The 26,300-nt window shown below is 45.5% G+C and overlaps 1 protein-coding gene and 1 long non-coding RNA gene across 2 annotated transcripts; one reads left to right on the top strand and one right to left on the bottom strand.

Annotated features, from left to right (window-relative positions):
- The first annotated feature begins 9 nt into the window (after positions 1-9).
- LOC308438334 lies at positions 10-25,901 on the top strand. Its single transcript, XR_013975589.1, has 3 exons — positions 10-109; positions 24,846-24,914; positions 25,544-25,901. It is a non-coding gene; the product is annotated as an uncharacterized lncRNA (long non-coding RNA).
- On the bottom strand, positions 4,572-26,230 carry DESI1 (desumoylating isopeptidase 1). Its single transcript, XM_080939703.1, has 6 exons — positions 25,910-26,230; positions 15,106-15,127; positions 14,111-14,180; positions 11,388-11,497; positions 10,032-10,154; positions 4,572-6,850 (listed from the first exon to the last, which is right to left on the bottom strand). The coding sequence occupies exons 1-6, from the start codon at positions 25,995-25,997 to the stop codon at positions 6,757-6,759; spliced, it is 507 nt and encodes a 168-aa protein (XP_080795829.1). The 5' UTR covers positions 25,998-26,230; the 3' UTR covers positions 4,572-6,756.
- Between the last annotated feature and the right edge of the window lie 70 nt (positions 26,231-26,300).

The raw sequence follows: 26,300 nt of genomic DNA, 5'->3' as shown, positions 1-26,300 counted from the left end.
TGGGTGACTTTAATAACCAGAGCAAGGCAGGACTATAGGCCAAGGACCTGTAACTTCGGCTTGACAAGTTGGGATCTTCTGGGACAAGATACAAGCCTGAAGGTCCATGGTAAGTGCTGTCCATGTGGTCTGTGTGGGTGGAGGGTTTCTCACACTCTTTCCTGTTCCTTTAAATGCCGTTTTCTCTCAGCTGCTGGCTGTTATTATAAAGCAATACATTAACAAGTGCAATGAATTTAGAGGCTTGGCATGGTTGCACATGCCTTAGGTCCCAGCTCTTATGAGACAGAGGCAATTAAATCTCTGTGAGTTCAAAGTAAGCGTGGTCTATAGAGTGTTCCATGACAGTCAGGTTTACATAGTGAGACCCTATCTCAAAGAACCCAAAAAGATAAAACTAGCTTAAAACCATTTTTTATATGTACAAATGTTTTGCCTGATTGAATGTATGTGTATCATGTGTGTGACTAGCGCCTGTGGAAGTCAGAAGGTGGTTTCGGATCCCCTGGAACTAGAAGTTGCTGTAACCCACCATATAAATGTTTGATCCTGGGTCCTCTGCAAAAGCAACAAGTGCTCTTAATCACTGAGCCACCTTTCTAGTCCTAAGATAATTTTTTAAAAAAGTAATAATTTAGTGGCCACCAGCCTCCTTTTTGAGACCCAGAGTGTGACTTTTTAAGGGGCTGAGGCTGACTGTTCATGACGGTGCTCTTCATGGTGGCCTCGGAAAGGTGGGTCTTTTCAGTCATTTCCTCTTAACAGAGTTAGCCTAGGAAGAGTGAGGAGCAGAGAAGCCATGGACTTGCAGAGGCCCTTTGCAAGACCGGCTGCCATCGGTGGAGTGGGGCTATTGGGTTATTTTTTCCTTTACATGGTGTTTACACTGTCTCCCAGTAGGGCAGCCTACTGAAGTTAAACAAGGGTTCCGTGCGCATGCTTATATGGTGCTTGCTGGAGTGGAGGTTGTTGCTTGGTTGTCGCTGGTCCCCTTGGGACTTCTTCAGCCAGCGGGGACAAAATAGGTCTCTATGGATCAAAAAGCTCTGGAGTCCTGGAATGGAGCATGTGACCAAGCCATGGCTCAGGCTAGGTCTGGACAACTGTTAGGACAGATCTTAGAGACAACAGTTAGTCTGCCACAGAGGAACATGAGGCCTAGAGGGGGGTAAGGCCTTAACCAAGGTGTCAAATATTCGATCTAAATCCAAAGGAATTCCAGTCCAGATGGGTTTTGTTTCTGCATTTACTTATGCATTTATTGTGTATACGCTATATAAGGTGGCACATGTGTAATAGGGCTCATGTATGAGGGTCTGAGGACAACTTTGTGGAATTAGAATCGTCATTGCAGCTTTAAAGTAGAATCTGGGGATGAGCTCTGGTCTCAGGGTTATCAGCAAGAACCCTGCAATAGGGTCTCTACCTGGTAAGCATCTCAGTGATCAGGAGGGTGTTTAGTTTTACATGACCTACCCAATCCAACCTTAGTCCTTGTTGCTTAGTTTATACCCAGGGAGGTGCTGGTGGACTGTAGGGGACAAATGTACCCGCAGCAGGTGGTGAGCTTCTGTGGGGAGAGGAGGAAGGTCTTGGGGAGGCCTTACTGATGTTGGCCTTTAGTGCAGGGTGAGGAGTGAGGAATGGGATCCAGCCTGGAATAAGATGTGAGCTGAGAAACGGAGGTTGCAAAATGGCCGAGTAACAGACAGGGTCCAGCGCTTGCATCATGGGCTTGGAGGTTGGTGTCCTGGGACAAGTTTCAGTTGGGCCTTGCTAAATTGGGGCCAAAGAGCTTGGCTGTTATCTACTGAGGCTCTTCAAAGTCAGAGCAGCCTGGCTCACAGGAGCCTTGCAAGCCTTGGGAGTTTAGCTGAGGCCTGGGATACCATGCAGGTCCATAGCGCCACCTGGCGTTCATACTTCACACTGCAGTACAAATATTTCACTAGAGAAAGGGCAATACTGTACACCAGGACTCGTCCCCAGGCTCACCAGGGCATTCCCTTCAGGAGTAACAGGTCTCTGCTGGGTTCTTTGCCTGTTCTATCCAGTATGTTTACATTTTCTTTTTCAGAGCATTACTGCCATTATAACCTATTACAATAATTAAAAAAAGAGATTTATTTATTATATATAAGTACACCGTAGCTGTTTCAGACACACCAAAAGAAGGCATCGGATCCCATTATAGATGGTTGTGAGCCATGGTGTAGTTGCTGGGACCTCAGAGAGGTGCTTTTAGCCGCTGAGCCATCTCTTTAGCCTCTAGTCTTTGTTTGATAGAAGCTCTTTTTTTTTTAAACTCTTGTTTTTTCTTATTTTGGATTTGACATAGCATCACTTTTTTAAAAAGGATCTTGCTTTATTTTATATTACTTTATTTTATATGAGCACACTGTAGCTGTCTGTCTTTAGTCACACCAGAAGAGGGCACCAAATCTCATTACAGATGGTTGTGAGCCACCATGTGGCTGCTGGGAATTGAACTCAGGACCTCTGGAAGAGCAGTCGGTGCTCTTAACCACTGAGCCATTTCTCCAGCTCTTATGTGCCTGTGTGCTCAGGGTCTCTCTCTAGACATGGACCTCTCATTACACATCACAGCCTTCTTCACCCAAATTCCTGCTGCCCTGCTACATCACCTCCCACCAGTCTCCCAACCAACTCCCTGGAGCTTATCTGCCTGATTCCCACGCCCGAGTGGCCCTGCCCCCACCCCTTCACTCCCTGCTCAGATGCTGTGGCCTCCTCTCCTCAGCTCCTTCTGTATTTTTTCTGGTTCAGCTGCCTGGAATGAGCTCCCTGCTCCATCTGAGCTCAGTACCGTCTAGGTTTCAAGTAGACACCTCACCCATCCTCAGAGAAGCCTCTTCAACCCCTTCACATCCTACTTCCCTCACACACCATGTTGCCACCCGGCAGTATCATTTAAGGTTCTCCTGTTGCCTGTGTTTGTCCCCAATTTTTCCCTACAGTATGATTCCTGACTGGACAAGGCCTCGCCTTCCCTACCGGGTGCTGTCCCTGAGCAGAGTCCAGCATTGCTTTGCAGTGGCTCTCGGGGGAATGGCTAGGGAAACGAAGGCTCTCCAGGCAGGAGTTCAAAGGGGACACTAAGGTTAAGTAAATTTACCCCAGATTTGACTGACCATTTGTCTCAAAACCTAAGGCTGTAAACACCTGCTCTCTGTCATCACTTTCCGCCGGAAGTTGGTGGCTCCACACCTCTGCACAGAGCTGACCTGTGCACAGCACTGATTTGAGGAAACTCACAGCCAATGGCTACAGAAGGCTTATCTTAGTAACCTTACTGGGCATGCGACCTGTGCCAAGCACTGGCTACAGTGGCACTACCCTATGAGTTGGGTAGCCTGGGCGGTTGGTTATCTGAATAGGGATCTCAAAAATTCCTGCCTAGTGTGTTCTTAGGAAGCAGGTATGTCAGGCACAACCATATATACCCTGCCTTGTAGAAACCAGCACAGTGGAAAGACTCCACACCCCAGTGATGACATCTGAGAATATGGCCCAGATTCAAGGATGGGTTTGCCACCTGCCACCTGGATGTTTCTCTGCCTTTGTTTCCTCTTGTGTAATGGGTCCAATCCCCACCCCTGAGTTGTTGTTAGGAAAGAATTACCACAGGCGCGGCCTACTGGATTTTGCATACAGCCAGCTAGGCTGCACACCTGGAAGTACCAGGGAAGCCTCCAGAAAGCTGACCAGCAACCACAGGGCTTATTCAGGACCAGAGATGAAACTAGAAGCAAACACTTGCTACTCCATGAGATCACATGCCCCTTGTAGGAGTGGTGTCCTTGAGTCCAGCTGTGGCTTGTTGACTGTTCATATTTCCTCATAAGAGGGGCCACTGGACGCTGTCCAAAGTATTCACTCTTTCCGGCTAGCTGAATGCAATTCTGCTCTCATTGCATGTGACCTTGGACTCTATGTGACCCTGGGAGTATGTAGGCTTCAAAGGACTAAAAGGGAGCTCCCCATCTATGCTGTGATGGAAAAGCCAACAAGCATGCTGGGTGTGTGTGTGTGTGTGTGTGTGTGTGTGTGTTGCTTAGGGGATTACACTCCTCTCTGTAACATCAATGGCTCTATGAGCAGCCTAATAATAAACTCGATCTCTAGGGTGATCTTTGGTAGAATGGAATTTGGTTTGTCATTGCGACCTTATAAGGAGGGGTCTAGACATTGCTTGGTCTCCCTCAGGGTCAAAAGTCTTTTAACATCTAAAGGTCCTGGAGGAACATCTTAGAACAAGAAGCTATTCTATTACCAGTTGCAAGCTGAACTGGGGCAACACACAAACACTCACACCTAAAGGTAGCTTCAACCTTATGGCAACCCTCCTGCCTTCTGCCCAGCATATTCCCTCTGGGCCCTTTATCTTTACAGACCAATGGTGAAAACCATACACCTTTCTTTACTACCCTATCTCATCCACAAGCCTTTCAACTAAGCAAAGACATCATGGTTAACCTCAGGGGGAGACAAATGGGGAAGCCTGGGGTTGCTTCTTGCCAGGATTCAAGCAACTCACCACAGCAGCAGGCAGAAATGAGTTTATTGCATTAGAAAAAACACCAATGGAAACCAGCAAACACCTCCGTATTAGACGTAATTAGTTTGACTTCAAGGAAGTCATGAAGGAATCTCAAACACTTCAGTCTAGGAGAGGAAGATGGTCTCATGCCTTCACTTCCCTTGTCCCCTGACCAACTGACCAATGGACAGGGGTGTCCATCATGTGACACGAACCATAGGACCCCTTTTCCTCTCAGCTAGCTTGTACATGCCCAGGTGGAGTCCTGAGATACTGGGTCAGAGAAATGTAAAGGTGGGATGTGGAGTTCCTGGCCTGGGATTCTGGTGACAATGGGACTTGCATAGGGGAAGGAGAGCTTGCCTTCCTACCTAGGTCAGACACTGTCCAGTCTTCCTATCTCTCTGCTAGCCATGAGCACAGACATTGGCATGGACGGCTGCTAGACATGACAGGAGACAATTCAAGCAATTAAGGGACTAAAATCCTCAGGCAAACTTCTCAGAATGCCATGGTTACTGTTACTGCCATGAGGAGAAGACCAGAGAAGGGCCATGTGAGAGCACCCTCAGGATGGAGGGGAGAGCTCTGGGGAGAGATGCTACCAGCTGGAGCCCAGCAAATGAAAAAGTTATGGCTTCCAGCAACCTCTACCTTCCCAGACGCCAGGCTTTGAACACACAACTGTGCCAAATGGATCAACACTAAACAATCCGTTTGTTTCCACTCTACTCTGTGATAGCCACACACGCCGGCACACTGTTGAGTCTTGAGACCCATTTGACTGTGACAAAGTTCCAAAACATCACTTGACATCCTAGGTGGACACAGCTCTGAGGCAGAGATCTTCATGATGCCTACTGCAATGGCTAGTGGCAAAGACAGCAGGGCCAGGGCAAGTGTGAGCTAATAGGAGCTCTTTAGGGAAGAAAGGCCTATGCCAGAAGGGATAGCTGAACTCAAGTTTCAGAAGTGGCAGGAAGCCATGGTGGGGGGTTCCCCATGGATGTGGAGCTGAGTCTCAAGTGCCTGCTCTGAGCTTCCTTCTCCATATCCAGTTCCCCACATGAGCTAGTAGAAGGCTGACACCAAGGAAGGGAACTTAAGGTTCCTCTGGAATCTAGAGTCTAGATCATAGACTTCTAGGCTATTCCTGCCTATGAAATCCTAGCAGCATATCATTAGGAAAACGCCCACTCATACCCCAACCACACCCCATAAGGTCAGAATGACAATGGAGACAATGTCTATTCAAAACACATTAAGAATAATGTGAACGTCCCTACTGGAAACAGCTCTAAATTTTCTCCCACCACGAATCTACATCATTATGGTATTCTTTTTATATCGAGACATATTTTAGGAGAACAATCAAGTTCCCTTAGTACCTAGCTGACAAATCCATATTGGTGTGAGTGGCTGGTTCTATTGACTATAAATAACTGACATAATTATTCTCAGACAGAGGGCCTGGGTCTCTGCTGCTGCAGCCTAGACCTTTATTAAAGGTGACAAAAGCTATGCTGAGGAAGAGCAGCTTAGGGGTGGGCATTCAGGATTGGCACTCAGACAGGAGGAGGAGGAATGGCTTTCTCCTGTTTTCTCTGGCCTCACCCCTGCTGCCAGTCTCCTTTGATCCTGATCTTCTGGCTGCTCCGGCTGTGACAGGTGACCTTGTGGTTACAGAGTTCACTTAGGTTGAATTAGGAGCCTACAGCTGGCCCTCATGTATTTCAAGTCCTTTGGTTCATTTACTGCTAGAGGGGGACTGCTTCAGGGAATGGACAGTACAGAACTCACCTGGGTCCCACAGGTGTGGCAACCAGGGTGTGATGTCAGTGTTCTCTGGAAAGAGGGTCCAAGATGGTGTTCACCCAGACTGTGACTCTTGCTTTCTCGTTAAACAAGCACCCTCTCTCTCTCCAGTGTAGAGGACGCTTAGGCAACAGCGTCAAAAGTGAACTCACACACAAGACAGCCTTAATAAATTAGTATAATACTATTAGAAGGGATGGCTTTTGTTCTCTTTCTCAGGAGCATTGTTCTACATGCAGCCCGATGAGCTCCTTCCCTGGGAAATTTAAAAAGCCGTCCCCATTAGCTCTGATGTAAAATTATAAAATAGAAATCTGGTAGGGTTTGTTTTGTTTAAAAAGGAAAAGCCCTGGAGAGGTGGGCGGTCCCGTGCAGTCCTGTTAGCTTTGGCCATTGGGTCTGCCCACAGAGTTCCCTCCTGGAGGCTGGATCTGGATGGAGTCCAGGAAGGGCCGAAGTGCTTGTCCAAAGGGCCTGTGGAGAAACAGACATGAGCTGGGAGGGTTCTGATGTGCAGCCTACCCACAGACAGAACGGGAGCCGCAGAGAGTGGTCACAGCAGACCAACCACCTATACTAGCTTTTCTGTTTCTTTTGAGTGTCCCTCTTCATAGTCTTGGGTATTCTGGAACTCACTATGTAGACCAGGCTGGACTCAAATTCACAGAAATCTGCCTACCTCTCTGCCTCCCAAGTGCTGGAAATAAAAGGCTTGTACCATTACTCCTGGATACATATATTGGTATATGTAATATATAACAGTATATAGAATATACACCAGTATTTATAACAAATATAAATTCTTTGAGTTTCATAAAGTGTGTTTTGATCCTATTAACCCTTCGTCTTGAAATCTTTCCAGATTGCTCCACCTCCCTACCGTCCCACTTGTGTGCCTACCTTTATCCCCTATCATGGCCATTCTGCTCCAACATTCTTAGATGTGTGGCTTTCCACTGGAGCAGGACAGATGAATATTAGGAGTTATACTCTTGGAGAAGACTGACCTTCCCTTTCCCAGGAGCTAACAATTACCAGTGGTTACTTTAGGTAGGGGTGAGATTTCATGTCCAATTCCTCTTTCCACACCGGGCTTTGGTCTGGCTTGGGTCTGCACAAATCTTGTGCACGCAGTCACAACTGCTGTGAGTTCCTATGTTCAGCTGCCTTGCTGTGTCCAGAAGACAATGCTTTATTGTAAGCCATCCACTGCCTCTGGCTCTTAAACTCTTTCTATCCCTCCTCAGCAATGGCTCCTGTTCCATTTAGGCCTGAGGAGTCTCCAGTTTACTTGGCTTGTTGTGGGTCTCTTGTTAATCAGCATCTACTACCACAGTTTAGATGTTTTTTTTTTTTTTTAAGAGGGTTATGGTTTGGTAAATGTTCCCCAACCAAGGTCCATGTGTTAAATATCGGTTCTCTGCCTGTGAATCATTTAAGAGGCGGGGCTTGCTGGGTCATTGGTGACATGCCCCTAAGGAGAACCTTAGTCCCTTTTCCTCCTCTTTGCTTCCTGGCTACCACAGGAAGCAGCTCTGCTCTACCATGTGTTCCCACCATGATTTTCTTTATCACAAGTGCAAAGGTAACAGTGTCAGGTGACCATGGACTGAAAACTCTGGCAGCATGCCAATGTAAAGTCTTCCTCTTTATAAACTGAACACCTCAGGTTCCTGCTCCAGGAGCAGAAAGCTCACTAAAGATCTTCCAAACAGCTTGTCTTATGGATTTACTCCCAGGCCCTCTTCTCTGCGTGTCCCTACCATCTTATTACTGACACTGAAAGGCCTGCTGAGCTGTCGTTGAACAGGCGGCCTCCCAGAGGGCACTAGAGCTTTCTGTACTGAACTTACATACTTGTCTCCTTTGTTGAAGGGATATGGTTTAAGACACGTCTCATGTAGTCTAGGCTGGCCTTGAATTCCTGATCCTCCTGTCTCCATTTCCTAAGTGCTGGGATTTCAGGCATGTACCAAAAACACCCAGCTTCTTTCTATCAATTCTTTTGAAGAAGATACAAGCTGAGGAGAGGAGGAAGCTGAGGCAAAAGCAGAAGAAATCAGGATGACAAAGCTGGGAGTGAGCATATTTCAAAATTAAGATTCTACCAGAAAACAAACAGTTCTATTGACAGTAACTAGAGACATGAAGCTGCCAGGTGTTGATGTCAATTTCTAGAGGGCACTTGGTTTGTTTCTGTAATAATAATTAGCCAAAAAATCACTGTAAAAATGGAGTCTGAAGAGTTCAAGATTACTATAACTTTAAAGTGATCTCATACTGGGCATGGTGGCTAAGGTCTTTAATCCCAGCACTCCTCAGGCTGTGCATATAGATCTCTGTGCATTTGAGCCCAGTACAGTCTATGTAGTGAGTTCCAGGCTAGTCCAGCTACTTAGTGAAATCCTGTCTCAAAAAGTTAGTGCCTACAAAAGATAAAATGAAGTGGCTCATGACACACTATGGGCACAGGCTTTACCTTGAGGTTGCTGCACACCCACCCCCAGTCCCCTTTTTCCTTACTGAATATGCAGCCCAGCCTAGCCTCAAACTCACTACGTAGCTCAGACTAGTCTCACATTCACTGTGATGCTATTTGCCTCAGCCTCACAAGTGCGAGGATTCTAGGTGCACACCACTGCCATATTTAAATCATTCCTAAGATCAAGGAAATAAAGTTGTTGTAAACTGCTCTAAGTGTTAAATCAACTCCCACTCAGACAAGCCCAGGGACCTCGCCCACTTAGTTGTAACAGCAAAAGCCTTTGGCTACTCTGGAGGCAGGGCTGTGTGGTTTTGAACATCTATCAGGTAGAAGACAGTTTCAGGCCTGGGAGACTGGGCTTCTCAGCAGCCCTGTTTTCTATGTAGTTTTTTTTTTTTTTTTTTTTAAACTGAGGAGTTTATCTGCCAGGATCCCTGTTGGTAAGGACCCCATCCAATTCAGGAGAAACCAGAAGTAACACATGTCCTAGAGCGAGCAGAGGCAGCTTGATAGAACCAGAAAGGGGAGTATGTGTCCTTTCAGGAGACATCACCTGGGCAATGGCCCACAGGCCCTTCCCAAGGCCAGCTAGACCCCACCAGGGGCAGAGAAAGCTTCTGCTGAGGGTTTTCTGAGCACTGTGAATTCAAGGACAAGCAGAAGCTAGTATTTTGAGGGTGTCAGAGCTCAGGGTGTGGAAGACAGAGACAAGCCACAGTTTGGAACCGGGTTGTCCTGTTACTCCAGATTCTGCCACCTACCGAAGCCTGACTTATAGATAAGCACTTTTGGGAAATGGCTTTGTGTATCAGATACTGGGGTTTTATGTAAATATCAAAGTTAGTGTCAAGTGGGTTTCTAAATTCTGTGGTGACACTTAAACCTAGCTCAAGGGAGGCCGAAGGTCACACTGAAATTGGGAACAATGGGGACCTTCTGTGGTGGAACCTGCCACCAGACAGGTCCTACTGGTTGAGGATTTGGCTGTCCTAGGGAAGGAGCACCACGTTTGATGGTTTCCTGTCTTTCTCTTTCTGAGACAGGGTCTCACATAGCCCAGGCTATTCTCAGGAAGTCCATTAGGGAGCTGAGGCTGCTCTGCTCCTCCTGACTGCCTCAGACGGGGGTTTTCAGAGTTTGCAGGGGTAGAAACAGAGTGGTTACACTCACGTGGAGAGAACTTCTGAGGGCAGGTCGGTGATGTAAGAAGGGATTTTCCGCCCAGTCAGGAACTGCGCCACTTCGTTGCTAAAGGTGTTACAGTTGTGTTCAAAGAGGTTGTAGGCTTCTCCTCTGTACATGAGAGAGTTTGGAGAGCACATGAGAAGGTCAGCGGCATCTATGTGGAGTGACTGTGACTGTGGAGTGGGAAGGTGGGCAGAGCCTTATTTGAGGACAATGACCAGTCCTCTCAAACCCTCCTGAAGGACTGCTGTCTGCAGATCTGGACCTCCAAGCACTGACTTACAAAGGAAAGATGAACCAGAAACACATGGTTTATACACAGTTCCAGAATCTTTACACTCACACTGGCACTGGGATCAGAGATGAACTCTTAATAAAACTGTCTGGTTTTTAAAGATTTACTTATTTTATGTATATGAGCATATATATGAATGCATGTGTACCATGTTTGTGTCTCCAGTCTGCAGGCCAGAGTGTAACTTACTGGAGTTACAGGCTGTTGTGTGTCTCCATGTGGGTCCTGGGAACTGAACCCCTCTAAGAATTATCTCCAAGAATCTCTCAGCAAATGTTCTTATTCTCTAAGCCATCCCTCAAGCCCCTCCTCGATCGTTTTTAAAAACATCTCTATAGTGTGTGTGGGAACATGAATACAGTCAGGGGACAATGTACAAGAGCAGGTCCTCTTTTTCCAGTGTGGGTTTCGGGGCTCACACTCAGGCTGTCAATCCCTATGGCAAATGCCTGTACCTGATGAGTCATCTTACAGGCTTTGATTCAAGTTTTTTTTTCTTTTGAGACAGTCTCTATAGCTCAGGTAGGCCTTTCATTCCCAGTGTAGCCAGCGATGACCTCAAACTTCTAATATTCTCGCCTCCACTTCCGGAGTGCAGGGATTAAAAGCATGTGCCAACATATCAGTTTAGGTTTCTGTGGTGTGGCTTTGTGCATGATGGGAAAATCACTCTGCCAATTGAACTACATCCTCGGTCTGACTAAGCTTCTCAAGATCAATGAATTCAAATTGGTATTTCATCTTATTCCTACCACAAACCCTGTTTTCCACTAGGAAAAACACTTGGCCAGAGGCGGTGGAGGACACCATTCACTGTTTCTAATCAGAAGGAATGAGGAACCTCTCTCTCTCTTCGAGGCTTCAGCAGAAAGCATGCTGGGAGGCAATGCTGGGTGTTGAAGATACTTGGGCTCTTTCTAAAGCACAGTAACTTTCTCTTCATGAGAGTGAAGACCCATCAGGCTGGAGCTGAGGGCCAGGGATGCCCAGCCTGGCCCTGCCTTCCAGAGTCTGACACAAGTAGCCACCACCCTGTCCTTACTCACCGGAACAGAGACTCCCCCAGGGAGGACAGGTATTCCAGAAAGATTTCTTCTGTGACTTCTGTATTCCCCACATCAACCACAGAGTCTGGGGGCCCAAGCAATGTCCCTCCCTGAAAGAGTCAACCCAAGAATGTCACTAAGTCACCATCACTATCATTTTTTTGTTTTTTGATTTCTTTTTCTTGGCTTTTCTAGGGATCAAACCTTAAGCATGCTAGGCAAGTGCTCTATTGCTGAGACCCCAATATCCTCTATTAACATTTTAATGTTTTGCAAAGAAACCTTGTGAACTGCAGGCTATGTTCCCCATCTGTTAAACTGTTTTCAGTCACGTTTTCACTCTGCAGCCCTGGCTAGCCTTGGACTCACAGGTCCACCCGCCAGTGCATCCAAGTGCCGGGATTAGAGATATGTACCACTGCACCAGGTTTGACATTTTTTTACTGTGACTTCCTTCATAAAATTACAAACACTGTTCCATCAGCTTCATCTTTAAGTGCTGGAACACTCTTGTCATAGGAAGAGAGCGATTTCCTGTTTGTATCAAGGTTCTAGAGTGAAAAATTTGGCTTCTGGTTGTTTGTGGGACCTGGAAGCGATTCCTGAGCAGGTCTGCACTGTCCATTAACTCTTGTTAAAAAGCCAGAAACCCAGCTGAGTGTGGTGGCACAGGCCTTTAGTCCCAGCACTCGGGAGGCAGAGGCAGGCTGGTCTCTGAGTTTGAGGCTAGCCTTGTCTACACTGTGAGCTCCAGGACAGCCAGGGATACACAGAGAAACTCTTATCTTGACAAATACAAGCAATAAATAGACAGAAATTGGGCTGGAGAGGTGGCCTTTTGTTTTGTTTTGTTTTTGAGACAGGGTATGTTGCACAGATTGTTTCTTTAAACAGGATTGATTATTGTATATGAGTAGCATATCGTGTGAGTAGCAGCGTCAGAGCATGTGGAGAAAGAGGGCAACTTTCAGGAATGAGGCTCTCTCTTGGGCTGGAGAGATGGCTCAGTAGTTAAGAGCACTGACTGCTCTTCCAGAGGTCCTGAGTTCAATTCCCAGCAACCACATGTTGCTCACAACCATCTGTCATGGGATCCAATGCACTCTACTGGTGTGTCTGAAGACAGCTGCAGTGTACTCATATATAAATAAAAATAAATAAATCTTAAAAAAAAAAAGACAGAAATCTAGAACCTTTCGTCTCCTCTTATCCCCAGTAGATGATCACAAGGGCAGAACATGCAGCTGGGCTGCCACAGGAGAGTAAATCAGTGGGAACAGGAGGGTAGACATGGGAACGTAGAACACCTCAGAGCAGAGCTTGCCTGGGAAAGCCATCGATCGACAGCCCCTGAGCACTACCTGGAGGCTGACATTGTTCTGAGCACTGGGGAAGGAATGGTGAGCAGCAGCAGAGTGATAAGTGACACAGCCAGAGGGAGGTCACCTCATGTTCCAAAGAACAAGAGGTCACCTTTGAACTCCCACTGTTCACCCACATGACAAATATGTATGGAGAACTTATATGCTATATCTAAGCTAGACAATGGGAGTATAATATATACAAAACACGAGATTTCTGTCCTCATGAAACTTAAGTTTATTAAGAAAGGCAGGTAAAATTGTATACTCCAGTGGTTCATGATAAGCAGAGATAAGGGCCATGTTGGAAAAAAAATGCAGAATGTCATTTGTTGGTCCCTGTGGCAGGGGAGGGCCAGGCTGAGATCTGCCTGAGGGAACTGACACCACCACTTAAGACCTGAAGGACAGAGAGCATATCCAGGTGAAGGATTAGAGAGCTATTCCAAGGCTGGAGTCTTAGTTTAAATGGTCAAGCAGGAAGAGGGCAGAGGTCAGAAGATACAACCTGAAGAGGATGGCTAGAGAGGCATCCAGAGACAAGACCACAGGGGACAGAGACCCTTGCTGAACCTTCTGGCTAAACTGGGAATACTTTGAAAATTGAAATTCCTTAAAAACAAGAAATCAAAAAGCCCCAGCATCTAAAACTTAGCTGCTAAGTGGATGCTGTGAATCAAACCTAGGTCCTCTGGCAAAGCAGCCAGGGTTCTTGACTGTTATTTCTCCCGAGTCCTGTTTTTCCGGTTTCATTATACATCTATTCTGAGCATGAGCACACGTAAGCACCGGTCAGAGGAGGAGATAAGGGATGGCTCTCCCTGCTGTGTATGTTCTAGAGAGTGAGCTCAGTTGTCAGACTTGGTGGCAAGTGCCCTGACCTGCCCAGCCACCTCTGAGCCATCACACTACTCCCTTTTAGAGTGCTCCTTTGAGAGAGGGTCTCATGCAACTCAGGCTAGCCTTGAACTCATCAGGTAGCCAAGGAGGAGGAATTCCAATCCTCCTGGCCTCTGCCCACAAGCACTAGGATTATAAAACTACTGAGCTTAAGTCTTTTTCTTTCTCTCTCTTTTCTCCCCCCTCACCACTCCCCCCCCCTTTTTTTTGGAGAAAGTGCCTTTCACTATGTAGCCCTGGTTGTTCTGGAACATTCTGTGTAGATCAGGCAGTCTTCATCTCGCAGATTTGTCTGTTGCTTCCTGAGTGTTGGAATTAAAGGCATGTGCAGTGTACCATACCTGGCTTAAATGCTAATATGAGGAACTGCCACAGGCCAGAGGTACATGCTAGAAGCCAAACTTCTCAGGCTATAGGAACCTCCCTCCCCACACACATCTGCAGGTAAGGGAAGACACTCACCGGGGTACAGCTGGAAATGCCGCTGCTGCCGAAGAAGAACTCATCCTTATGTACAACTATAGAGGTGTGCCTGCCACAGAGAGGACAGTGAGCCAGAAACCTACAGCTTCTTCAAGAAAAAGCAAGTACCAAACTGCATTGAAAATAATGTCTGCCCCAAGATGTCACCACGGTAGTCAATTTTATATTAGCTAGATGAAGACTTGAGTAAGGCATTCTCGATGTCCCTCTGAATCTGGGATGACTAATCTGGGACTGTTTCTACCCTTATACCCGAATTCACAGATGGAACAGGCCATATGTAGAGCTTACACACACCTTTAACATGATGTAAACACTGAGTCTTGCGCTCTACCGTTTAGGAAGTAATGACAGTAGCATGTATGCCTAGGACAAGCACTGTTCAGAACCCTTCCCTTTCCCCTTTCCTTTTCTTTCCCAGACAGAATCTCACTTCATAGCCTCGGCAGGCTGGGAGCTCCCTGTGTAGAAAAGACTGGCCTCCAGGCTGAAGAAATGGCTCAGCAGTTAAGAGCCTGCTCTTCCAGAGGACCTGGGTTGTATTCCCAGCACCCACATGGTGGCTCACAACTCCATGTAACGAGTGTGAGGGGATCTGAAACCCTGTTTTGGCCTCCTGAGCACCAAGCACATACAGAGTACAAAGACATCCATCCATCCAAATACATAAAAATAAAAATTAGGTCAGCCAATAGTGGCATATACCTTTAATCCCAACATTCAGAACTCAGTACTTGGGAGGCAGAGGCATGCAGATCTTTGAGTTTGAGGCCAGACTGGTTCAACAGAGCAAGTTCCAGGATAGCCAGGGTTACACAGAGAAACCCTGTTTGAAAACTACCCTCCACCCCAGCCAAAAAAAAAAAAAAGGCTATGGGAAATTGAGAACAAAGAGCTAGGTTTTGAGCCTGGAGCTACAGAGACACTGAACTTTGCTTCACAGAGCAGTCAATGAGGAGTGCCACCACACTTACCAGATGCCTTCCAGTTGTTTCCCTGTGGAGAAAAGGAGAGGTTTAGCCATTTGGGACAAGACTGACTACATTCTGAACTCACTGAAACCAGGAGACAACTGTGGGAACCTCCCGGAGGACTGTCCAGAGATTCAACTCTCCTCTCTGGCAGTCCGTCCTCTTGTTACACTGTGTTCAGAAGCTCAGCAGCCATTTTGCTTTATCAGAGAGCGACATAAACACTGGCATACTTATCTGTTCTTGTTTCCCATCTGGGATTAAGTCAACTATGTGTTTTCAACCTCCCTGTGTTGTTGTGTCTTCTACAACAAACCCAGAGTAAATCTGGAGGATGTTACCCACTTCAGAAAAGAATGGAGCCAAGCTAAATGCTTTGTGTTTTACAGAGGCAGTATTTGGTGCCAGGGGAATGAATCCAGGTATATAAACATTGCTAACCACGTGCTTTCTCACTGACCTCCACTCGGGGCTATTCTCTTCCTCTACCTACCAGCAACATTAGGTGTCAAAATGCAAACTCAGGCAGGCTATCCTACCTTCAGACTTTCAAGTCAAGTGGAAAGGCACACACATAAATAACTAGTGAAAACACCATGCTGATAAGCACTGAAAAGCGGTAAAACCAGGGTGCTATGTTAACAAAGGTAAAGAACTACCTCCACAAGCCTGGATTCAACCAATGAAGGAGTGAGCGGGGGCAAAGCTGGGCATATCTGCCGAGAGAACATAAAGACTGAGGGTCTGTAGGGCAGAGGGCAGGTGTGGTGATGGAGCAATGAGCAGCCAGCAGGCCTGTGGCGAGGCAGGGTAGCCTGGCCTGGGTAGGAGAGTACTCTAGTCAGATCCACTTTTTAAAAATAAAATTAAAAAATTTTACTTGTATTTTTTTATGTACATTGGTGTTCTACCTGTATGTATGTCTGTGTGACGGGGTCAGATCTCTTGGAACTGGAAATGCAGATAATTGTGAACTGCTATGTGGGTGCTAGAAATTGAACTTGGGCCATTCTCAACCATGGAATCTCTCTTCAGCCCTTACAAATAATCTTTACATGTATTTATTTAGAGAGTGTACAAATAGAGGTCAGAGGACAGTTTGCAGGAGTCAATTCTCTGCTTTCACCACGTAAGCTCTGGGCACCGAATTCAGGTTACCCCAGCCTGCTGTAAGGCATCTTTACCCACTGAGCTGTCTTCTGGCAGAAACTAGTGATTAGCATTCTACTTTTATTTGATTATAGTGCTGGAGACCAATTCTAGGGCCTTGTGCATGCTAGGCAAGCACTCTAGCACTGAGCCATTGCATCATCAGCCCTGTTTAGTTTTGTTTGAAGCAATGTACTGTATTGCTCAGGCTGGCTTTAAACACAAAGCAATCCACCTTGCCCAGATTCCTGATGCTGAGATTATAACCATGTATCACCAAACCTAGACTCACACCTGTATGTGTGTGTATATTCGTGTGTGTGTGTGTGTGTGTGTGTGTGTGTGTGTGTGTGTGTGTGTGTTCACATGTGTGGAGGCCAGAGGTTGAATCAGGTATCTTTCTGAATCAATCTCCATCTTGTTTTCAGCACTGAATCTTTTAATGAGCTTAGCATCCCTGATTCAGGTAGGCTGGGAAGTCAAAGTCCCAGGAATCCTCCTGGCTCCACTTCTCCAGTGTTGGGGTGACAGGTGTATACCACCACACTTGGCACTTGCTGTGCTTCCAGAGGACTCAAGTTTGTTTTCCAGCACTCACATGGGGATGGGGTGGGGCTCAAAATTGCCTGTAACTCTAGCTCAAGGGGATCGAATGCCCTTTTCTGGTCCCCCAGGTACCTGTACACATCTACAACACAGACATACCACTTACATATAAGAAAAAAATACATCTTTAAAAAGATGCTATGGTAAGGGACAGCAGGATGGCTGTGCAGGTAAAAGATGTGTGACACTGTACCTGATGACCTAGATCCAATTCCTGGGCCCCACATGGTAGAAGAACCTACTCCTGAAAGTTGTCTTCTGACCCTCCACATGCATGTACAGTACTTAGACACACACTAAACTTAAAGAAGAAAAAAGATGTGTGGTAATATGGGTATAGAGACACTATGTTTATAATACAGCATTTGGGAAGCAGAGGCAGGATCAAAAGTTCAAAGCCACCATTATCTACATAGTGACTTTGAGGCCAGCCTGGGCTATAAAATGCTGTGAGAGATGTAGAGAGAATGAATTGGAGAGGAGTTAAAGAGCAGATTAGAGGTCAAGGATAAACCTACAAGAGACAATTCACACAGCTCACAGAAGATGGGCAAGGCAATGAAGGAAGTAGGAACAGAGGTGACCTCACCCACTCAGCAGAGCTGTTAGCTCAAAGGCTTACCGATTGCTACGCGTCACTCTCATCTGTTCCAGGACTTGCTCAAGGATGAAACTCAGTGTTGCATGGAAGGAGAACGGCATGCTTACATCTCCCCCATGTTATATACCATTTCATTTTCTAGGTAAATTAAAGATTTCAAATTTCTCTCTGTCTCTCTTTCTCTCAAGACAGGGTTTTTCTATGTGGCCCTGGCTGTCCTGGAACTCAAAGACTCACAGAACTCTCTGCCTCTGCTTCCTGTGTGCTGGGATTAAAGACATGAGCTGCCTGTCCAGTTCATCCTTTACATCTAAACATTTTTATTTGTACAGGGGATGAACACAGTCTTGTACCTGCTAAGTGGACACTCTACCACTGAACTATACTCAAAGGCCTAGATTTTTCTTTCTTTTCTGAGACAAGGTCTTATGTATTCTAGGCTGGCTTCTAACTTGCTATGCAGCTAAGGATGACCTTGAATTCTGATCTACTTGCTTCCCACCTCTACTTGCTAAGATAAAAGGCATCTATCACCATGCTTGGTTTAGGTAATGCTAGAAATCAAGCTCAGGGTTTTTTGTGCACACTAGATAAGCACTCTGCCAACAGAGCCATAGCCTGGGCCCATTCTCACATATTTTAAATGTTACATAGTACACAATCATTATCATTTTATAAAGATGACAAAGACTTGTATTTTGTTTAGTATAAAAAGACAAGGCAAGATGTGAAGGCGGGTTTGTTGGAGATGCCCAGGTAGAGATGTGAGGCTTGCTGTGTTGTTACCTAGTCTTGGGAAAAAAAGGAGGGAGACTATGGCCTTGTCAAGATGAAAGGCATGGGAGAGCAGGCTTAACTGAATCTTAAGCTTTAGGGCAAGATCAGGATGGAAGAAGGTGAGGTGTGGGTATAATATGAGCTATGAAAGTAGGGCACAAAACCATTTGGGGACATGAATTAGACTCAGTGGATATTAGCATGGCATAGATCGGATTATTTCCCACTGGGATTTCCTCAGCAAGCTGGAGAGAGAGTGGGGAGTCATGTGGCTGTGTGCCTCTAAGCCTATTGGCACACCCAGTACATTAATTCTGAGGCCTATGAAATATGGGTACAGAAAACAAGCAGAAGGTGTAGATGGATGACAGAAAGTCTAGGGCAAGGTGTGCTACTATCAGCCTTCACTGTACAGAGTTAAGAGGTACATAAAAGTTTTGGGGTGAGCACCCTCTCCTTATCCATAGAGCTGGATAAACATAGACACACACATGCTTGGTCAGCCCCGGTATACTGTTGCTGTGATGCAAATGCCTAGTAATAAGAGGTAAGTGGATGGCAGTGATGGGTGGCATTTAGTCTCAGTTTGGCAGGGAAAGGAAAGATTAGCTCTTTGGTATAGATCAAGTGCAGCCCTGGTTCACCCCACACAACCCTCCCCTAGCAACGAAGTAGTTTAATTGGCACTTGAACAGAGTTACCTGGAGACATATTTATTCTCTGAGAAAAGGTAAAAGAAGCATTTGTATAATGTAAGTAGCCCTCTGCAGTCAATGTTATAAGATGCCTACCAGCAGAAGGGTTTACCCTTTTTGTCTGCGGGGGAGAGAAGAGGTGCCAGGAAATCACCATGAAGAAGCTGGGGGTAAAGCTCAGCGGCAGAGTATTTGCCTTATACCATGCACAAGAAATGGAGTCCTAACTCGAGCACCACAAGTAATGAAATTTTTAAAGGCAGACTTAAAAATATTTAATCATGCAGTATTCTTTATAGAGTTAGTACAGAATTTTTTTCCCCTGGTGTCAGGAAACTATAGTCAGATAGGATAATACTTGTAATTCTAGTACTTGGAGGGCTGAGGCAGGAGAACTGCTGGACCTCAAACAACAACAAAAAACTTAGGAGCTGGAGAGACAGATGAATGGTTAAGAGTGCTGGATGTTCTTCCAGAGTAACTGAGTTCTGTTCCCAGCACCCACATGATGACTCAGAACCACCTATCACCCCAGTTCCAATGCCCCTTTCTAGCCTCTGCAGCATGCACACAGTGTATAACCCCCTACCTGCATACATATTAAAAAAAAAAAAAAAAACAACTTAGAACCCTTTCCCTTAATTCAGAAAGGGACTCCTCTTAATGACTGTCCACACATATTAGCCAGACTTATAGCAATGCTTGGGGTAAGCACCATGTCCCACCACTTATCCTGTTAGTGTTCATAGATGGGACTATGTCAGACCCTATGGCTACAGCAGAGTTCTTGCCTCATGGAACTTCCGGTGCAGCTGGGGATTTACACTGTTTGGTGTGTACAGATGAGAGAATGTGCAACTATAAACAGGACAGTAAACACTTTCAGGAGCATATAGGATGGTGTCAGAATGGAAGAGGGGCATGTGAGCAAGACCTGTAGGTGGTGTTTAGGAAAAGGTTTGTAGGAGAATTCACATCAGAACTGAGAGATCAAGGATGGGCGGAAGTTAAGCAGGCCAAGGACTGGATAGAGAAAGTTCCTGGGGTGGTAATGGGGTCTACAGGCTGTGAAGAGACATGAAAGCATTTTGTGTACCAGGCAGCTTTTCCCCTCTGAGGCTCTGCAAGAGGAAAGCCCCAATAGTACTGTTTTGTTGTATGTCAACTCAACATAAGCAAGAGTCATTGGAGCCTCAATTGAGAAAATGCTTCCATAAGATCTGGTTGTAGGTAAGCCTGTAGGGCACTTTAATTAGTGATTAATAGGGAGGGCATAGGCCATTGTGGGCTGGTGGGCCTCTGTTCCATAAGAAAGCAGGCTGAGCAAGCCACGTGGGGTAAGCCAGTAAGCAGTACCCCTCTATGTCCTTACATCAGCTCCTCCTCCAGAGTCCTACTTAGTCTGAGTTCCTGCCTTGGCTTTCCTCAATGGACTGGGATTCAGGATATGTAAGCCATATAACCCCTTTTCTCTCCAAGTTGCCTTGGTCATGGTGTTTCACCATAGCAATAAAACTCTAACCAGGACATGGTTTCTTCTTCTTTCGTAATAACAAAAGCAGATTTTGTTGTAGAATCTAATGTAGGAAACCTGGTGTCAAGAGTGTTATGTTAAACATGAGTGGGCAAGGTGAGGCTGCAGACATTAAGCAGTACACAGAGCAAGCCACATTCATTTACATTTTGCAGAAAGATGCAGGATTACCATTCCCTCATTCCTTCAGTGGATATCAAATAGTTGAGCACACAATGAACAATAAAAACGAAAACAAAGAACAATAGATTGCATTAAACATAAAAAAAAAAAAAACCTCTCCCAGATTTGAATAAATTCTATCTAATTTCCAAGTCTGAGTCATTCCTATGATCAATACTGGAAAGGAGGGTATAGTTTGGGGAGGGCCTGGTTCCAGCCCTGCATCACCCACCAGTGTTCACACTCCTTAAAGAGCACTGTCACTCGACTGTCACTCGGGGTACTCTGAGGAGTGAGGTTCTCTGCCTCCAGAAGCTCCAGCCTCCTGCTAAAAAGACTCAGGTAGCTGCTGTGTTTATCTTGGTATGCAACTGCTACCTCTTTTATATGGCTAATTTTATACATACATACATACACATTACTTTTCAAGAAATTAGCACCTAAGAGTAAAGAGTCTCTAATGCTACTGTCGTAGGACCTAAGCACAGAGCCCCAAATACTTACTAGATTGCACTCTGTTAAGATGTACACAGATTTTTTTTTCCAAACCTAGTGCCTCACGAAAGTTAGGTAAGCACTCTCTCACACAATTTCCCAAAAACTTTAGCCTGAGAACAATCTGATGTGATTCTAAGGGAAAATAACTGTTTGCCATGCATATAAAACCTCAAGTTGGGCTGGAGAGATGGCCCAGTGGTTAAGAGCACTGACTGCTCTTCCAGAGGTCCTGAGTTCAATTCCCAGCAACCACATTGTGGCTCTCAACCATCTGTACTGGGATCTGATGCCCTCTTCTGGTGTGTCTGAAGACAGCTAGTGTACTCATATAAATAAGTCCTTAAAAAAAAAAAAAACCAAACCCTCAAGTCAGAAATGAAACATGAAACACTTGTAGTTCAAAAACCAATTGCTGGGCTGGGGAGATGGCTAAGTAGGTAAAGGTCTATTTCACCTACTTGTCCTGCAAGCCTGAGAACCTGAGGCAGTAGGACTGGGAGTTGGGATCCATTGTTGGCTGCTTGAGCCCCACCCTATTCCCTTACCCCTCCTAAGCCTCCGCATATTTTTTTTCACAAAAAGAGGTCATGAAATTTAAAGAGGAGCTAAAATTATTAAGGGGAAGCGTTGAAGGACAATTTTAATAGCTAATTATATTAGCCAGATAGTGACATGGGGGAAAAAAGGTGCAATTAAGCTGTCCACACAATTAGAATGCTAAGGATAATTGTGGCTGGTGAGGTACTGCAGATTGTTTCATGGGAGGTACATGTCCTCAAAATAGGACAGGATGGGGCAGGAGGGATGGTTCAGTGGTTAAGAGTTTAAAGTGCCTAAGTCTGGTTCCAAGCCTATGTCCTGTGGTTAACAACTGCCTGCAACTCTAATTTCGGAGAATCTAATGCCCTCTTCTGGCCTCCATGGGCACCAGCAGACACTGCATATACTCAAACTCAGATTCTTAGGCTTGTACAACTAGTTTTTAATCCACTAAACTATCTCCCCGGACCTGAAATGTGTTTGTTTTTTAAAATTTACTTATTACTCTCACATGTAACATACAGGCACATATAAGTAAAGCTAAATCATCATCAGGACAGGATAAGTTGATGAAATCTAACTGTGTTGTCTAAGTCAATTGTGAACTGTAACAGAATTGGTTAAGGTCTTTAAGTTATTATTTTAAAAAGTAACTTTTTTATTATTTACTTATGTGTACAAGTGTGCACTGTGGCCGTCAGAGGGGTGTCATTTCCTCTGGAGCTGGGAGCACGTCCTCTGCAAGAACAGAGGCATCTCTCCAGCCCAGTGGTTGAGACCTTACATTGGTAAATGTACATGACTAAAGGGACAGGAATTTGCTTTGGGAAAAGGTATGATCACTGCTAGAAGAGCAGGACAGACACCGAGCCCAGGGTGTCTTCAGTAACCTTGACATCTCTAACTTTAGTCTCAAGGGAACACATTACCTTGGATAGTTGGTATTAGTAAAAATATGGTGAAATAACTTCTGTGTCCATAACCCAGCTCTGCAACTTGTCTGCTGTGTGACGTGGGGCAGATCATGAGACCTATTTCACATGAGTGTGGTAAAGATTCTAGTGCATACAACTCAGGAAAAGGGGGTTGGGGTGGCTGGCTTGTGACAAGTACTCAATTATTATGTTATGTACTTCTAGAAATCCTTACAAAAATAAGTAAACATTATTTTTATCATATTTACTCTGTGTGTGTGCACGTGCGTGTGTACTCATGTTGCACATGGGGTAGTGAGAAGACAACTTTTGGGAATTCAGTTTTCTCCTTAGGTTCTTGGGATCAAAGTCAGATTTGATTGTCAGGCTTGGTGACAAATGTCTTAACCCGATGAGCTGTCTTGCTGTCCCATACAGATATATTTTTAAAAGTTCAAGTATAGGTGGCGTGATGGTGCACACCTTTTAATCCCAATACTCAAGAGAAAGAGGCAGGTGGATCTCTGAGTTTAATGCCAGCCTGGTTTACAAAGCAACTCCAGCACAGCCAGGGATACATAGAGAAACCATCTTGAAAAACAAACAAACAGCTCAAACATATTTAGGAATGAGAAATCAATATATGGAAACTAACTGAATTAGGTTATATACAACTTTAAGGTTGGTGGATCTGAAAGGGAAGAACTATTTTCTACTCTTTTTTTTTTTTGTTTAATATTTTAATGTGTGTGTGTGTGTTTAGAAAGTAATGACAATGATTTTCCCTAACTTTTTGCTTTACAAAGTGAATAAAATACAGGAAAAGAAGAATTAAATTTGTAGGTGAGGCTGTGACCTCTGATTTGTGAAGTTTCGTGTTTGGCTGGTATCCTCTGAAGCCATCATATCTATTTAGAAGAACAGAGGGGCTAGGGATATAGCTCAGTGGCAGACTGCTTGTCGCATGTACTTGAAGTGCCTGGGTTCAAGGCCCAAAGGCTAGAGTAGCAAGTCTAATATGTCACCTGCCTTATTTACTTCCTTCTTGACTACTGCCCTCCACAGAAGCATTTTTGAGCCCCTCTGACAGCCAGGCTTTCTGGCTGTAGATCTTGGCTGTCAATCTTTTATCTCTCAAAGACAACTGCTTCTTTCTCATCCTATATTTCCAGTTTAAAAGTCACAGCTTCTGAAACTGTTATCCAAAATGAGTCTCTCATTATTTTCTACCTTGCATACAGCACAGATCACAATTTGTTCTTATTTTTCATACATATACATAAATATTTCCTACACAAGCTATGTTCATGTCTGCAAACATCTTTGCTCGGTCTACCCACCTTCGTTAAACATTAACACATTAAACATCAGCCCTTGCTAAGCACTTGATTATTTGTTTAATAAAACAATATCTAGTGTTTCTTTCTGCTAAGAATAATAATGATTAGATTTTAGGACACCAAAAACAAACAAACAAAAAAAATCAGTCTGGAGGTGCTTATGGGTAAAGAAAGCAAATGGTGCCTTTCTGTGACAAAACTAAGGACATGGCTGCATTCCAAGGAACGTAGCTGGAACATGACTGACATAATCTACCAATGGCTTAAACGTTCCCCAAACAAATGGTGCGAAGAATACTTGGAAGTTTTGCTTTCAGATTTGCCTTACTTTGTTCTTAGGTGTGCGAAAGACTGAACATGGGCTTTGGGCATGTTCGGCAAGGCCTCTCTCTACCACTGAGTCATGACTGAACCCTAAGCCCTGCCAACAACCCATGACTTAGGTCCAATCTAAGTCTAATGATTATGAGCTGGCTACATAAAGAATGATCTGAAAAACTCATTAAAAATACAGATTTCCAAAGACTGATTTAGTATTCATTAGGTATGGCTCTATGATTCACACATAAAAAAGTTACAAAATGTACACTTATTTAAACTGTATGAAGTAGTTTAGGGCAAAGTTTCCTTTCACTGTTTCCATTAGCTACTGGCTGGCTACCAGTTTCCTTGGTAGAGGAACTGTTTTGACCTGATGATCTCTCTCTCTCCCTTTACTTTCTTTCTTCTACTTTTCACCCCCACAGATACGTATGTGTAGCCCAGCTTGTTGGTCTTGAACACATAGCCCTCTTGCCTCAGCCTCCTTAGAACTAGGATTATTGATTAAAGTTGGTCCTAATACAGTGTTTTCAGTCCCCCCCCCCCAATCACATTTAACAATGCATGTTGGAAATGAACACATCTATTTTTGTTTCCGTGTTACAGATCAAACCCTGGGGCTTGAAGCATGCCAAGCAGGAACTCTACCAGTGAATAAGCAACATTCTCAGTCAGGTATTTGTTTTTAACGAACATTCTAGATGATTCTGATGTAATGCCAAATTTAGAAACCACTTACTGCCCCTGGGTTAAACGATTAGTAAATTCAACTCAAGGACACATCACAAATGGATGTCCTCAAAACTTGCCTTGCTTCCTTGATCTCTGCCCCTAGTCTTCCCTAAGAACTTCCTTCAGTGTCTCCAGGAAACACTATAGCTATTTATTGAACGATGTAAAACTATGTCATTTTCAATCCCTGAAATCCATTCCTGTCCACCACTACCTGAAATCACAAACCTGACAAATTCTATATGACAGATATTTTGGTATTTAACTTGAAATAAAGTTGGAAGTACACTGAAGGGCTGTTTTTCTCTCTCAGCATTAAATCATTTGAACTGAGCACAACCGATATAATTCCCTTTACTAATCCTCACTGATACAGCATCCTGTTCTCCCCCAGAATTGCTTTCTTACCATCTGGTAAAAAGCAATTAACTGTTGAGTGAAAATTGCATTGTCGGACAGAATGCAATTAGTTCCAAGTTCTGGCTCAGGGTGACCTGACTTGACCTAACCTGGAGCCGGAGAAGGCTGAAGCCCTCTGCCACTCTAGCGCTCCCTTTCCCATCCACTCCAAGGACTGCAGAGGGAATTTCCTTTTGGCGCGGAGGGCAGTCGCTCCGAGGGATACCAGAGAATCTCGTCTACCACCAGGGACACGAGCTGGAGATATCCTCGCTTTCTCTACTTTGAGCCAAAGAAGCAGGGTTCCCTGGTTTCTTGGGGAAACCGCCAAGATCAGCCGGCTAACCCATGTCCCTAGCTGGAGAAGACCTTGTGTATGTCTCCTTGGCTTAGACCATGAAGCTGGAAAGGGGTCCAGGAAACCCCACCTCACGCTCGTTTCCCTAATGGGTCTTTTCTCCCACCCTTGGGCCTCTCTTCCCCCACTCGGCAGTTCCCTTCCAGCGGCCACCTGCCTTCCCAGACCCCAGTCCCCTCACCCAGCATGATGGGGCTGAGCCGGCGGGCCAGGCCCTTGGACAGGTCGTACACGTAGAGCTTCACCGGATAGAGATTCGGCGGCTCCATCAGGACCCGTGGCGGCGGCCACGATGGCCCACGGGCACCCGGCAGCGGCTTGGACCTTCCGATACCCGACCGGGGTTGGGAGAGGAGGGAGCGGGGGACCGAGCCCGGGCCCGGCCTAAGGGCGGGGGAGAGGCGGCCCTGCGCTGCTCGCGCCCCCACACCCGCGACCGGCAACGACTACTGTGAGGTGACAGAGAGGGAGAGAGAGATCCCAGAGACTCCGCACGGAACAGGGGGCAGGGGCGGGGACGCACTTTCACGCATGTGCGTTCGGTGCTGACGGGGCGGGGGCGGAGCTTCAAG

The sequence above is a fragment of the Micromys minutus genome (genome assembly GCF_963924665.1).
Source record: "Micromys minutus genome assembly, chromosome: 27".
Taxonomy (NCBI): Eukaryota; Metazoa; Chordata; class Mammalia; order Rodentia; family Muridae; genus Micromys; species Micromys minutus.
Note: the sequence above shows the minus strand (reverse complement) of the source record. Positions and strands in the feature narration are given on the sequence as shown.